The following is a 16,049-nucleotide window of genomic DNA, read 5'->3' as shown; positions in this document are numbered from 1 at the left end:
TTAGCCATGGAATGAAAAGATGAGCCTTTGAATGGAGGGGGCCTTGCCGAGCACCGCTGGTTATATGGTTGCAGCTCACTCAGCTACAGGGAAAGTAGTAATGAGACAGTGAACCCTCTTGAGAGCTGGCCTCTCAGCGTCTTCCTTACCTGCTATGCCCTCCTGGTTGTAGCAGGTCTTATGCATCTTCCCCATGAAGAGCTCCAGGCCAATGATAGCATAGATGATGATGACAAACAGCACTAACAGGGCAATATGCAGCAGCGGGACCATGGCCTTGATAATGGAATTCAGAACCACTTGGAGACCTACAATGATAAAGTTAGACAGTAACAGTGAGAACATCAGCTTCCACTTACTGAACCAAGTGCTACTCAGATGCCATACTGACATAATCTCATGTAATCTTTTTAGCAATTCTACCAGTGATGTATCACAAGCCCTATTTCTTAGATGAGGAAACTGAGGCTTAAGGTCACATAGTCAGTGAATGACAGAACAGGGATTGATATCTAGGTTGGCCTGACTCCAAATCTTTCTTGGAGGCACATCCAAATGAAAGGACTGGCAGATGCTGTCTTCTAAGGGGAAGAACATGTTGTTTCATCCAGAACTCTCCAATTTTCTAATATCCTGTCTTAGAGACAACCTAGCATCTTTTTGTCCTAGACCACCATCTCATTACAGTGAGAATTAACTTTGACTAGACATAGCCCTGCAAGGACTTGCTTATCTCTCAAGGTGGGATTACGAGATGCTGTGGCTGACCCATGTGCCAGAAAACACAAATCAGCCTGGTTGTCAGGCATCTGGGAGGGGGGGGACTTCCTTTGTTGAAACTGATTCATACCCTCAGGTTACACGTAGGTGGGGTTGTACCTAAGACCCTCTCTGGATTATATGAGTGGATCTCTCTTCCTGTAGATTTCTGGCCAGGCCACTTTCCCTCAGTGCCCATATCTGGAGAAAACTAGACCCCTCCATTGAAAAACCCCAATGAAGGGAGTTCATGTTGAATGGGTATGTAATTTCTATTTGGGAAGATAAGAAAGTTCTAGGGATAGAAGACAAGACCTTATCTGGATTATGTGAGTGGACCTCTCTTCCTACAGACTTCTGGCCAGGCCACTTTCCTTCAGGGCTCATATCTGGAGAACATGAAAGCCCTCCATTGAAAAACCCCAATAAAGGGAATTCATGTTGAATGAGTATATAATTTCCATTTGGGAAGATAAGAAAGTTCTAGAGATGGATGGTGGTGGTGGTTGCACAATGCAAATATACTTAGTGTCACTGAACCATACATGTAAATTGGTTATAACGGCAAGGTTTGATATGTATATATTACCACAATAAAAACTGAAAGTACTCAGATCCTGTCAGGAAAAAAAAGTAAATGAAAAATCCTATGTAGCATATCGGTTTTGTTAGTGCATCCCAAAAGTCTGTAGGCTTGTACTGTCATCTTATGGGAAGAAGGACCCTCAAACTTATGAGCTCAACCATAAATGACACCGACAATGCTCCCCGTTCAAAAGAGATGTTACAAGGTTTTTTTTTTTTTTTAATGTTTTATTTATTTCTAGGAGAGAGAGAGAGACAGCGTGAGCAGGGGAGGGTCAGAGAGAGAGGGGGAGTGACAGACTGAAACAGGCTCCAGGCTCTGAGCTGGCAGTCAGCACAGAGCCCGACGTGGGGCTCGAACCCATGAACCGCGAGATCATGACCTAAGTGAAAGTCGGACGCTTAACCGACTAAGCCACCCAGGCGCCCCAGATGATACAAGTTTTTATTTGCAAATCATGGAGAGACAGTTGCAGCCAGTCACCCCCAGACTATACCCAGTCACAAGAAAGCTTTCTGTCAGCAGTGAGTACACCAAGTCTTCATGTCCTAGGACAGAAGTTGGGGAAAGGGCAGGTTCTCCTTCCTTACATCTAGGCAGTTATGCAGAAAATCTTGTGGCCACCTATGACACACATATAATAGGATACCCACCTGTGCATTACACCACATAGAGCACTTTTAGTGTCTCCCTCTGCCTGACCCCCCCAACCATGGACATCTTTCCACTGCTCCATGTATCAGAAGTTTCATCTTTGTATTCAGCAACAGCCCTCCCTCTGCACCAGGTAAACAAAGTCTGGGTCACCCTCTCCCCAGACCCCAAGGCAGCCACAGGTGTTTTGTGATTTGGTGGAGTGATGTTCACAAGGCTAATTAGAGGAATTCTCCCCAGTTATTAAGCCAAGATGGGGAGAGGAAAAAAAATAAAGGAAGAGAAAAGCTGGAATAATTTTACCTGTGAACTAATGAGAGTGCTTTGCAGCCTCCCATTAGAACAAGATGTTTTCAGATCCAAATGATTTCATTAATTAGCAAGTTGTACACACATTAGTGTTAAAGTATGCGAAGCCATGGAGGAAGTTGAAAACTGAAATGCAAAGCAAGTTTCAGAGGTGTCTGCTGGGGCGGGGAGTGCTTGAAGTGCTACTCACTGAAAGGGAGGGAGATGTCCAGATCCAGCCTACTCAGGCCACTAGCAGGCTTTGCTATTTGGCCTTTAGTGCTACAGCCTTGGGTTGCAAGAAAGTGGTGGGAGACATAGAATGGGAATCTGTCCTCTGTGCTGCAGTCAAGCTGCTGCTCCTAGGATAAAGACCAGAGTCCTTCTTGTGCCCTTCAAGGTGCCCCTATCTACATCTCTGCCCGCTCCCATCCCTTGCCCCTCACTCTCCACACTCCTGTTTTCTTTTAGCCTCAAATATGCCATATGGGCAGACTTCAGAGATATGAGGGCTCGGTTATTCCAGCTCACTGCAATGAAATGGATATTGCAATAAAGTGAGTCAAATGAAGTTTTTGGTTTCCCAGTGCACGTAAAAGTTATGTTTATTCTACACTGTAGTCTATTAGAGTACAATAGTATTATGCCTAAAAAACCAATGTACATGCCTTAATTAAAAATACTTTATTGCTAAAAAATGCTCACCATCATCTGAGCTTTCAGTGAGTCATAATCACCAGATCACAGATCACTATAACAAACATAATAATAAAAAAGTGTGAAATATTGTGAGAACTACCCAAATGTGACACAGAGACACAGAGTGAGCAACTGCTGCTGGGAAAATGGCTTGACAGACTTGCTTGACACAGGGTTGCCACAAGCCTTCAATTTGTCAAAAATGCAACATATGCCAAGCACAATACAGTAAAGCACAATAAAACAATGTATGCCTGCACTTCCTCTACCACAAGGCTGTGAAGCATGCGCCTCTCTCAGCCCGGAAGTCTTCTCCACAGTCCCCTCCTACTTTTCCTTCTTTTTTTTTTTCCTAGAAATTTTATTTTATTTATTTTATTTTATTTATTTTGTTTTATTTTATTTTATTTTTTTTACAAATAGTTTATTGTCAAGTTGGTTTCCATATAACACCTAGTGCTCATCCCCACAAGTGCCCTCCTCCATGGCCATCCCCCCTCCCCAATCAGTCCTCAGTTTGTTCTCATCATTTAAGAGTCTCTCATGGTTTGCCTCTCTCCCTCTGTTCTCGGCCCAAACATCTCTCTTCCTGGGGATCCTTCCCCAAGCTCCCAGATAGAAGTTCCCTCTCTTATATATCTACTAGGAACCATTTCCCTTCCTTTGGAGCATTAGTCTCAGTTCAGAATTCTATGTTCATTACGTGTTTTTTAAAGCATTTTTATTTGTCTTTCACACTGGGCTGAGTTTTGTGAAGACGGGGACTGCCTGCTCTTTTTGCTGTTTTAACACTGATGCCTAACTTGGTGTTGAGCACATGGCAGGTACTCAGTAAGTATTTATTGAAGGAGAGATAAATTTTCAATTTAAGTAAATGCTCCTGCTCTTAGGGTGCTTTGATGGACTTCGCTGCAATGGAGTGTGCTGTACAGGTAGGGATGTGAACGGATAGCTGAGTTCCAGGGGCCGGCAAATTCAGGTAGAGACTACTGACTATGCTACAAAGAGGCCACAAGGAAGTCCCAGTAGCCTGTGAGCTTCTTTTCAGCCATCACGGATGGCTGTTCCCCTGTCCCTATCTCAGCCAGAGGCCGTACCTCCCACCTGAGCACCCAGGCCAGGAAACCAACTGGGGAGGCTCTTCCCTCTAATTGGTTACCGAGTCATACTAGTTTGATTCTGAAGTATCTTTAGACAAGCATAAATTATTTTTACTATATAAATAATATATAAACAATCATATATTATAGAGAAGGTATCAGAAAAAATAGAAAATCATTGAGAAAAATAGAAAATACTTATCACAGAGAAATTAGAAAACACGGGAAGCAAAAAGAAGCAGGAAATCAGGTGGAAATAAGATAGAATCTTTATTCCAGCCACTGGTATATATTCTGGACATTTTGATTCATGACTTGTTTTCCACTTTTCCATCCTCTTACTGTTCTTCATTCAGTTAACGATCTTATGTTCAGTTTTGCCCAATCTTCACACTGTAGTTAGAATGCTCATGTTCAAGCACAGACTGGAACGTGTTGCTTCTTTGATGAAAAGTCCTCTGATGATTCCCTATCAGGTAACACTCAACCTGCAATCTTTCATAGTTTGATCATATCTGATTCCAGTTTACATCTTACATTCCAGGAATATACTGCACTGTCTGAAGTTCTCTGGTTTCATGCCTCCTTACTTCAGCACATGCTGTTCCACCTGCCTAGAATGCCATTCCCTAGAGCCTCGTCTGGTCTTCTCACCTTGTATCTCAGCACATAGTAGTGACTCAATGCACACAAAACTAAATCGCTTCTGTGTGCCTTAGAAAACAGAAATCACAATAATGAAGGAATTGGAAACCATGTCATTCAATAATCATTAGAAGAAACTAAAGATGTATTGTCAGAAAAAGATAAGACTCATGGAATGGGAAAAGCACAGGGAGGGAGGGTGATATCAATGATTTTCATAATTTAAATTGCTGTTTTGAGAAAGAAGAGTTGGATGAATTTGATGTAACCACTGGGATGGAACCATGACTAACTAGGAAGTTTCCAGAAAAGATTTAGATTGAACAGAAATGAGAACTATCAAAATGCTGGACCTATCTGAAGATGGAGTGGGATATTTTTTTGTTTGCTTTGTTTTATTTATTTATTTTTTTGAGAGAGAGTGAGAGAGCAGCGAAGAGGGGCAGAGAGAGAGAGAGAGAGATGGCATGAGCAGGGGAGGGTCAGAGAGAGAGGGAGATACAGAATCTGAAACAGTCTCCAGGCTCTGAGCTAGCCATCAGCACAGAACCCGACGCAGGGCTTGAACCCAGGAACCATGAGATCATGACCTGAGCCAAAGTCAGACACTCAACCAACTGAGCCACCCAGGCGCTGAGAGAGAGAGAGAGAGAGAGAGAGAGAGAGAGAGAATGAATCTTAAGCAGACTCTTAAGAGACCAATGTGGGACTAGATCCCATGACCCTGGGATCATGACCTGAGCCAAAATCAAGAGTTGGATGTTTAACTGACAGAGCCACCCAGGCACCCCTGGAGTGGGATGTTTTAAGAGATAGTAGGCTCTTCATTGGCAGACATGTGCAAGCATCAACTGAACAAGTTCTTGGAGGAGGTACCTTGTGGGCATTCTCAGGTGAAGAATTGCCCTGGCACACCAAAGCCCCCTATATCCTCATCAAGCTGTTCTGAAGACATTTCTGTGGGTCAGGTACAGCTCTCAACACTCTACTTGGATTATCCCATTTCTTCCTGGCAACAGCCCATGAAGTAGGTACTATTATTAACTGTATTTTACTGATGAGAAAAGTGAGTCCAAGAAAGGTTAAATGGCCTGCCCATAGTTACACGTGTGGGGAGTGGTGATGTGGGGTACAGGACCAGGTAGCCTGGCTCCTGAGCCTGTGGGCTTTGCCACTATGCTAAATGCCTCCCCATAGCACTTAGACTGTGGTTTCCAGCCTTCAAAATCTATGTCTATAAAGCAGCAACACATGCTTGCAACATCTGTGGGAAAGGTGAGGAAGCCTAATCCCTACTTCCAGGAGAGTCCAGATGTTTCTAAGGCCAGTCCAGGAAAGACTTATTAGTTTCTGCGTGCTTTTCTTACAGACAGCCTGGGACAGCAGAATGCAGGCTGGTATATGAAAGGATGGGGCCAGAATTCCTTCTTTCCAGTCCATCTACAGAACTTGGCTCTCAAGGGATATATGCCTATTATCTCCTTTTTGGAACTGGCTCACAACTGTCCCAGAAACAGTTCCTTCAGCTTGAGTTCTAATTTGGAAAACATATCGACATTTTTCCACCCAAGTGTTCTACTCAGATAAGCCATGTTTATGGCTGATAAGCAATTGCTAGTCCCTTCTTCAGGGCTGGCTGCTCATGCTGGGGGAATCAAATGGACTCTAGGTAAGCCTGCTGATCATAGCAACTGTTGGAAAATTTCCTGTGAGCACGAGATCAGTAAAGGCCTAAAAATATGATGGGTCTATTTTCCTAGCCTCAAATCAGGATACGAGATCTGAAAAATACACTTGTACTTATGGGGACAATAGGAGAGAATTTTGATATGCAAACTACACCAGAAAATGTGGAACATACAGTTCCACACAGGTATTAAACATATAATCTAGAAATCCAGTGTCTGATAATTTGTAGTTCATGTCAGGTGACCTCCTTTTGGTAAAAGGAAAGTCTCCCAAAATGCCTGGCTGCTAGACCTCCCAGGGAGATGGGGCTTTGGGAAGCAGCACCATTCAATTCCAAGTTTAAGAAAAGGACAGAGATGGAGCTTAGTTGGCATGTATGGCTTTTCCTTTCTCCCTCTCTGTTGCTGTTAAGCCCTGGGCAAATGCCTGTGTACCTACCTGAAAATTCCAGGGTTGGAAAGGCTTAGAGGATCTGGGGTATATAAATTGTCCTGTTTCTTTCTTAAAAGATTAAGAGGAAACATCAATTACTGAAAACAAAATCTGACATCTTTTCTGAAGACAGTGTTGAGATTAGCTTGAAAATGCCCAGGCTGACTGAAGTTGGTGATTCCGCACCTGTTTCAGATGGTCCTCCATGATGGATACACAGCTGAGGACACATCACTCTCTTTTGTTTTATAAAAGAGCATCTCATAGGGTGCCTGGGTGGCTCAGTTGGTTAAGCGTCTGACTTTGGCTCAGGTCATAATCTCATGGTTCGTGGGTTCGAGCCCCATATTGGGCTCTGTGTTGACAGCTCAAAGCCTGGAGCCTGCTTCAGATTCTGTGTCTTCCTCTCTCTCTCTGTCTCTCCTCTGCTCGTGTTCTCTCTCTCTCAAAATAAATAAAACCTTTATAAAAAATAAAATAGCATCTCACTAAGCCTTGCTTTGGTGATGGATTGTTCTTCTCAGGGCCCCAGGGGTCACATCAGGAAGGAGTTTGAAAACGATTTTGTGAGCAAGAGCCTGAAGAAGGAAAATGAATATTTACTGGGGCTGAAAGGTAATGTGCATAAGGGTTGTCTGATCAAGCACTAGACCTACAGACTCTGTTCTTTTCATGTAAACTCTATTCCCATATTCCTTCTTTTGAACTCAACTTTTAAGTTGTTCTGGTATAAAATGGGAGGAAAGGGAGAAATAATTAAAGACCCTCAAATTGGAGATCTTTGCTAATGTTAGTTTGATTTAATTATTCAGGTTCCACATTGACTTACAGTTTTTTTTTTCCCCCTTTTTGGTGACTAGTAATGCACACTTCATGTTACAACTTTTGAGACTCCAATGTTCCAGCCAAGCATTTGGAAAGCAATAAAAGTGATCAAGAAATCCTGGTCATAAAAATCGATAAGGAAACAATGCTGAGAATCACTGAACTAGGAGAAAAGAGGTTTGGGTTTAGGGAATTGGGAATGTTGCACATTCCACAACCCATACATACCAGAACTATACACTGTTAACTTTGCCACCAAAACACTACTCCTTACAACTGTGTGGTGGTGGTAGGTCCAAGTTTCTCATAGACAGACCAAGTTTCTCATAGACGGACTCAAAGTTTGTCAGGACAGGAAGAGGACTTTGGGATCACCTACTTCAATACTTTAATTTTCACTCATTCAAAAGATATTTATTAAGCTACGTTCTATGGGTCACCTGATGTGCTAGGGCTGGGTATACACTGGTAGATAAGAAGTCTGCAGGCACTGCCCTCACAGAGCTTGTAATGGAAGCCAATCATTAATTAAACAATCATACAAGCAATAAACAATTACACACTTCTTAAGAGCTTTAAGGGAAGAGAATAAGGTATTACAAAGATCATCCTTTGGCATATATGGTAGAGGAAGACTTCTTCAAGAAGAAGACAAGCTGGCCAGGTGAGTGGGCAGAGGACAGGTCCAGGCAGAGGGGTCTAAGTTCCAGGAGAGAAAGGTTGCTAGGACAGCTGAGGAAAGACCTGTGGCTCTCCTATCTGTCAGCCTCATGGTTTTCCCTTGGCTTTGTTCTCTGCCTCTTAAAAGACATTACTGAAAGATTTGGGAAACCAGCTTACTGCTTCTGTTTGAAGCAGAAATCATTTTCACTTTCAGAGAAAATAATTCAGGAAGCACATGAGAACGGCTCTGCTGACAACTTCCTCATTTGTAAAATGGAGGAAATAATCCTCTTCCTAGCCACAGAGAAAGCAGAGGAAGACAGGGAATTGGGCCAAGAGTACTCTATACGCATACCTTGTTTTGTTGCACTTGGCTTTATTGCACTTTGCAGATACTGTATCTTTTACAAATTGAAGGTCTGGTAACCCTGCATCGAGCAAGTCTGTTGGTACCATTTTCCCAGCAGCATTTTGCCCACTTTGTGTCTCTGTGTCACTTTTTGGTAATATTCACATTTCAAATGTTTTCATTATTATTATATTTTATTATGGTCACCTGTGGTCAGTGATCTTTGATGTATAATTGTAATTGCTTTATGGTGCCATGAACCCAGTTCCTATAAGATGGCAAACTTAATCAATAAATGTTGTGTACCTGCTCTATTGACTGGACATTTCCCCACTTATCTTTATCTCCTTGAGCCTTCCTATTTCCTGAGACAATATTGAAATTAGGCCAGTTAACCCTATAATAGTCTCTAAGTGATTTTGTGAGAAGAGTCACATGTCTCTCACTTTAAATCATAAGCTAGAAATGATTAAACTTAGTGGGGAAGGCATGTCCAAAAACTGACATAGCCTGAAAGCCAGGCCTCTTGTACCAAACAGCCAAGTTGTGAATGTAGAAGAAAAGTTCTTGAAGGAAATTAAAAGTGTTACTCTAGTGAACACACAAATGATAAGAAAGTGAAACAGCATGTTTGCTGATATAAAGAAAGTTCACAGGCCAATAGTGTCCTGGAGAGAAAACCCAACCAGCCACAAAATTCCTTTAAGCCAAAGCCTCATCCAGAGAAAGGCCTTGAGTCTCTTCAGTTCTATGACAGCTGAGAGAAGTCAGGAAGCTGGCTTCAAAGTTTCAAAGGACAGGTTGGCTTTCTTGTTGGGGGCCAATGCAGCTGGGATTTTATGTTAAATCCAGTGCTTATTTGCCAATCTAGGACCCACAAAAATTATGTTAAATATACTCTGTCTCTGCTGTATAAATGGAAGAACAAAGCCTGAATGACATTACAACACGGTTTACTAAACATTTTAAGCCCATTATTGAGATCTACTGCCCAGAAAAAAAGATTCCTTTCAAAATATGACTGCTCACTGATAATGCACCTGGTCACCCACAAGCTCTAATGGAGATGTCCAAAGAGATTAATGTTATTTTCATATCTGCTAACTGAACATCTATTCTGCAGCTCATGGATCAAGGAGTAATTGCAACTTTCAAGTCTTACAATTTAAGAAATATGCTTTGTAAAACTATAGCTGCCATTGATAGGGATTCCTCAGATGGATCTGGGCAGAGTAAATTGAAAACCTTCTGGAAATGATTCACCATTCTAGATGCCATTAAGAACATTTGTGATTCATGGGAACAAGTCAAAATATCAACATGAGCAGGGGTTCGGAGGAAGCTGATTCCATCGCTCATGGATGACTTTGAGGGGCTCAAGACTTCAGTGTAGGAAGTAACTAAAGATGTGATGGAAATAGCAAGAGAACCAGAATTAGAAGTGGAGCCTGAAGACGTGACTGAATTGCTGCAATCTCGTGATAAAATAGGAATGGATGAGAAACTGCTTCTTATGGATGAGCAAAGAAAGTGGCTTCTTGAGATGGAATTTACTCTTGGAAAAGATGTGGTGAAGATTGTTGAAATGACAACTAAGGATTTAGAATATTACATAAACTTAGTTGAAAAAGCTGTAGTAGGGTTTGAGAAGACGGACTCCAACAATTCTGATAGAGGTTCTACTATGGGGAAAATGCTGTCAAAGAGTATCACATACTGCAGAGAAATTGTTCATAAAGGAAGAGTCGATCAAACTAGTTTTTAATAAAGGTCTGTACATTGTTTTTTTAGATGTTATGTTGCTGTACACTTAATAGATTACAGTATAGTATACACATAAGTTTTATATGCATTTGGAAATGCATATAAATGCAAAAATTTAATTTGGCTCTCTTTATTGCAATATTTGCCTTATCGTGGTGGTCTGGACTGAACCTGCAATATCTCTGAGGATGCGCCCATAATGCTCTGATGGCTCTTTTGGAGGCCACCTTCACCACTAAGCTTTTGGCTGACTTGATCTAATTTAAAAGAGAGTTGTGGCACCACATAACATGCAGCCGATACAGGAAGCCTAGATGGAAAGAGATGTCCCCCAACCTCAAACCCAGAAAATGCTCTAAGATGGTTCAGACCCCATTCTTGATGGAGTCAGTGCTTTCCAGTGGAGTTGCTGGTGGTTTTAGTGTTGACTTAAGGACCCTGAAGTGTGTCAGGGTGTTCATTAGGATGACATATCCCCATGTCCAAGTCTGAGGGAGGAGTCAGGACTGTCCTCACTGTAGGCCACACCCAGGAGTTTAGAAAACAACTCCTTGATTTAGGCTGGATATCCTCTCCTTGTGGAATGGTGGGCAGAAAAACATACTGATTAGCCAGATGATGCTTAACTGAGAGGCTGGCCCCACCAAAGTGTGTTATGCCTCCTATGTTTTCCAACAAACTTTTAACCAAATTCAAGCAAAATGACAGAGCCACTACATGGTGAGCCAATTCTAAGCTTCCTCACCAACCTCACCTCAGAACTGGATGCTGTCTAAAAGGAATATGTTTCCATTAAAACAGGTGCTCAAGTAGAGTATTGTCCTTACCATGTCCATTGAGCCCCATACTGCTCCTAGACCTCAATCACCTTGGACCTGGGACACAGACTTTGAGGAAGTGTAGATAAAATACCAGCAGCTCCTAGGAGAAGAATCTAGAATGAGGCAACTTTCCTTCTTCAGCTACTTCATTTCTCTGTCTGCCCTGGCTGAATTATCAAAGGAGCTCCCCTTCCCTAATGAAGAGAAACTGGTATACCCAAACAGTAGAATGGTCTTCTTCCAAGGGTCAGAACTGCCTTTCTCCAGGCCACCACATGTAACTGTGCATCCCCTACTTGTGAACCTATTGAGCACCTATGAAGTACCTTGCTAATTGATGTGGGAAGTGGGGGAGGAAGGGCAGTGCAGCGAAGTGCAGTGGTTAAAGCATAGGGATCCCTGGAGCCAAATGACCAGGTTGAATCCTGGCTCCACCACTTCTCAGCCAAGTGGCCTTGGACAAGCTATTTGATCTCATCTTAAAGTAAGGATGAGGATAGTAACTACTGCATAGTTGCTGTGCAGATTAAACAAGTTAATTCACATCAAGTACTCAGAACAATGTGTGGCTGATAGTAAATGCCATTATTATTGTAAGCATGTTCAGGGTATCAGTGGAACCCTAAAGCAGTGAATGTGCATACAGGTTACCTGTGATCTTGTTAAAATGCAGATTCAGATTCAGGCCATCTGAGGTGGAGCCTGAATTCTGTATTTCAGACCAGACCTGGGTGAGACCAAAGCTGTTACACCACCAGCACACTTGGGAAGCAAGGTCATAGAGAATGCTGGTTACCCTGGGAAGTCACAGTAATCTCATCCGGCCTTGCTGAAGGCTGAATGCTGCTCTTAAGCAGTTACCGGATTTTCATTAGAGTAGAGTAATCCTTGTCACATTGCCTTTCAGGTAATTTGTATGATCAGTATTGTGTGAGGTCAACACTGGATGCAGAAAATACTAATTGATATCAAGGTCCTATAAGGTTCTTTACTATAATCTTTATTTTTATTTTTCTAAACACATGATCCTGGCAGAGAGTGACACAGGGAGACATACAGCTACACTGGGCTGCTGGGGAGCAGAAGTGATGTATGTCAGTGTCTTCTTCCAGTAACAATAGAAGTTATCTGACAGAGTTATGGAAGGGACTCTGATGATTGTGACCCAATCCTGCAATGTTACAGGAAGGAACAGCTTGGCATCAGTTTTTGCTCTTGACAGTGGGGCCTGTATCATTACTACTCTTACCAAACATCCATAAAGGTTACTGGCCAACCCATGTCTTTGCCCTGGTCATTATTTTCCTTGGATTGTTTGATGCCACTGATTATTCCATTTTTTTTTTAAACTCTCTCTTTCCCTGTCTCTGTGACAGTGTAAAACTATAGTTATTCTACTTCCATAGCTAGTTTTTTGCCTTCCCTTCTTTCCCTCCCTTCTGGACCTCTTTTAGTCTGGAGAATATCACAAAGATAAAAAAAATCCACTTGCTGCCCATGAAGAGCTGTGAGCCAGATGAAGAGGCAGACATGGAAACTGCTGATTGCAGAGGCAGGTGACAATGTTCCCTAAGAATTATGTCCAAAGAACTATGGAAACATAAAGGAGGGAGAGGAATGTATGTGTGAGCTGTACCAGTCGGTGAAGCTTCCTTCTGCCTTTTTATTCAGTTAGTCTTCCACCCCTTGTGTGGCCGTCTCTAACTCTCTTTTTCTCAGGAAATTTGTTCACTTCACTCCCTCCTAAGGCTTTAGTAGTCACTACCATTAGGTGGGCCCAAATCTGCAATTACATTTTCTTTGCCCTCTATTTTGAGTTCAAATCATATTACTCTATAAAGCTATTAGATATTTCTACTGGGTTCCATCTCCTCACACTCAAGAAATCTAAATCTGAACTCAGCCTTCTCCCTAAAGCCAGTCCCCACAAGGCTCAACACTCGGCAGTCACCCTGACTTACTCCTTCAACAACTGCAGATAATTCTTCCCATAGCTTTGTTATATCTGCTCTTCCCACTGCAGCCACTGCTGTCCTTGCCATCTCCTGCCTGGACTGATACATTGGGCTTCCTGTCTCCAGTTATCTTCAACCCCAACCCATTCTGCAGCAATTGACCCATTATTCATCCTAAAATTGCCCTGCTCAGGAACCTGCAGTGGTTCCATCACAGAGGGTAGATTCTAAACTTGCTTTTACATGATCTGAATTTAGTAGGTGCCTAAAATTTATGTGCAGAAAAAAATGAAACCAGGTTACAAATATCACAAAAGTAGGTTCCAGCAACAAAAAGGTAGTTATCAGGAGTGGGAAGGGGAGCAGTTGGTGGAGATGGACCATCTTGAGGAAAGATGTGATAAGGAAGGATTTAGGGATGTAAAAACTCTGACCTCACCCTCCTCCCTCCTGCTGAGCTTCTGCTCTGCACCCTGTTGATTGGATCCAACTGAACACTGAAAGGCAAGGTAGCCTTTTGCTGTATTCTGTATGATCAGCAACCCCCAGGCCTGAGAGCAGAGTGGAGAAGAGTGGAGAGTAGATATGGTGGTGCAATGGAATAATGTGGGCAGACAGAACAATGAGTTTAGGGTAGTTGGCTAAGTATTGTTGAGTTTTTGTGTGCCACCATCAATCACCATTCTATTACGAATAATTACCCTATTTGGAAAACTTCTGAGTTTTGCAAGCCAAGAAGTCCCCTCCTAGGGAGGGTGATCAGATAAATGTCCTCTGACTCTAACTCACTAGCCAATCAGAGTTGGTCTTCATTTTCCAAAGTCATATCTGAATGACATTTAAAAATGAATGCTGTTATTGGTAATTCCAGTTGCATCTATCACCACCACCACCATCACCACTACCACCATCATCATCAACAACTTACCAGGTTGCAACTATTGACCTAATGGTTAACTTCTGATTCACATGAAGCAGTTTGGCCTGGCTAGAAATTAGAGGTGTGATAAAGCTCACAGATCATGTTTTGGGCTTTCATTTGACCCATGGAGCAATGAGCACTTTCAATGATTCATAGGCTTAATGGCTTTCAAAAGAAAATAGGTCTAGAACTAGCAAGACAGGTAGTTTTCTCTTGGATAAGTTTGTCACACTGAAGTTCAAGGGTGCCTGATACATTTTCTTACTGGAAGAGAGTCTTCCTATTAAGGGAAGAGAAACTCTTGCCTGGAAAGGTTTCCTACAGTCTCAAGTTTTATTATTATTTTTTTACATGTTCTTATTAAAATGTCATTATTCATTAAAGATTTCCATTTCTTTTTAATTTAACCTTTACATATTAACAAATTTGTGGATCTCACCAAAGGAGGACTGTTGTCCTAGGAAAAGGCTGGCAAATACTCTGTTGCTTAATAAATTAAAAACTATTAAGTAATTAAAATATCAACCTTCATGTTGAATTCATTTTTTGTATTAGCAATATGGGTTAGAAAGAGAAACTCAGAGAAAAAATAATGTAAAAATCTTGATATTAGAGGAAAATAAATATGGCAAAATTGAGACAAGATGATCCAAAGTGAACAATAATAATATCAGTTACTGTTTCTTGAGGACTCAGCCTGTTCTGGGCACTGTGCTAAGTGCTTTACATATATCATTTCATTGAATTCTCCAATGATCTTGATAAAGATAAATGAATTGAGGCCTAGGCAAGACAGATAACTTGTCCAATGACATACCTGGAGCTGCAATTAAAAGCAAAGCCAACTTTACTTTAAAACCTCAACTGTTAGCTACTATCCAGGCAAGAATGGCAGATATACTGCACTACTTTCTGATCCTGTGCCACGACAGATGTTGTTATCCATCATGGCCTCTTTCCCTTCTGTCCCAGATGAGGCACTGCAATTCTTTTCAACAGTATCTTTCTCATGACAACTCTCATCCATTGGAAATCATTGGGATCATTATTTGCTACCCTTATATATGCTGCCTCCCTACTGGTGACAAACTGTATCTTTCTGCTACAGGCAGAATAGGAAGCAGACTTCTTTTGGCACTTGCCAATGATGTAGATGCATAGGCCTGCACTTTTTCTTTTGTTTTAAACCTTTGTAGAAAAAAATATGAAATATAGCAAACATAAAGAAAAGTACAAAAAAGAAAGAGGTCACAGAGTGTAATTTTTTTCTGAGAGAGAGAGAGAGAGAGAATCTTAAGCAGGTTTCTAGTGTGGAGCCCACCATGGGCTTGAGCTCATGACTATGAGATCATGACCTGGGCTGAAATCAAGAGTCAGAAATTTAACCAACTGAGCCACTCAGGCACACCTAGAGTATAATTTATCACAAATAAAGCCATATAACTATCACTCAGGTCAAGAAATAGAACATCATAAGCTTTACAGAATACCCACTCATGCCCCCAGCTGGTAGTACCCCCTCCTACATCTAGATAACCACTACATTATACTTCAGTGGCATGTTAAAATGTACTCTTTCTTACAAAAAAAAAAAATAATGAGTCTATCAATACATGTAGAAAACAATTTCATAAAATTTAGGATTTATTCTCCAATCTTTTACATTCTTTTCCTGTATTCCCTATTCTTTTGATTCTCTGTGCTTCATTCTCAGTATTTTCTCCTGATCTATCAATAGTTCAGTCATTCTGGAGAGAGGGCAAGATGGCGGAGAACTAAGGAGCTCCGTACTTGCACTCGCGCCCATACATCACACAGAAAAGATCCGAAGACATTGGAAACCTTACAAAACCTGAGAGATTGGGAGAAAAAAGACGCAGAATCCACTGAGAGAGCCT

The 16,049-nt window shown here is 41.7% G+C and overlaps 1 protein-coding gene across 1 annotated transcript in view; it reads right to left on the bottom strand.

Moving 5' to 3' along the window:
- Nucleotides 1–1,146, bottom strand: part of CACNA1C (calcium voltage-gated channel subunit alpha1 C) — a 205,855-nt gene extending 204,709 nt beyond the window's left edge. Inside the window, exons 1-2 of the mRNA XM_039250015.1 lie at nt 1,056–1,146; nt 150–308 (exon numbers count right to left, since the gene is read on the bottom strand). Coding sequence (XP_039105946.1) covers nt 150–308; nt 1,056–1,146 — 250 coding nt within the window. The remainder of the gene's footprint in view (nt 1–149; nt 309–1,055) is intronic.
- Nucleotides 1,147–16,049: the final 14,903 nt, after the last annotated feature.

The sequence above is a fragment of the Hyaena hyaena genome, unplaced genomic scaffold (assembly GCF_003009895.1).
Source record: "Hyaena hyaena isolate Hyena2069 unplaced genomic scaffold, ASM300989v1 scaffold_368, whole genome shotgun sequence".
Taxonomy (NCBI): domain Eukaryota; kingdom Metazoa; phylum Chordata; class Mammalia; order Carnivora; family Hyaenidae; genus Hyaena; species Hyaena hyaena.
This window is presented reverse-complemented; position numbering and strand designations above follow the sequence as displayed.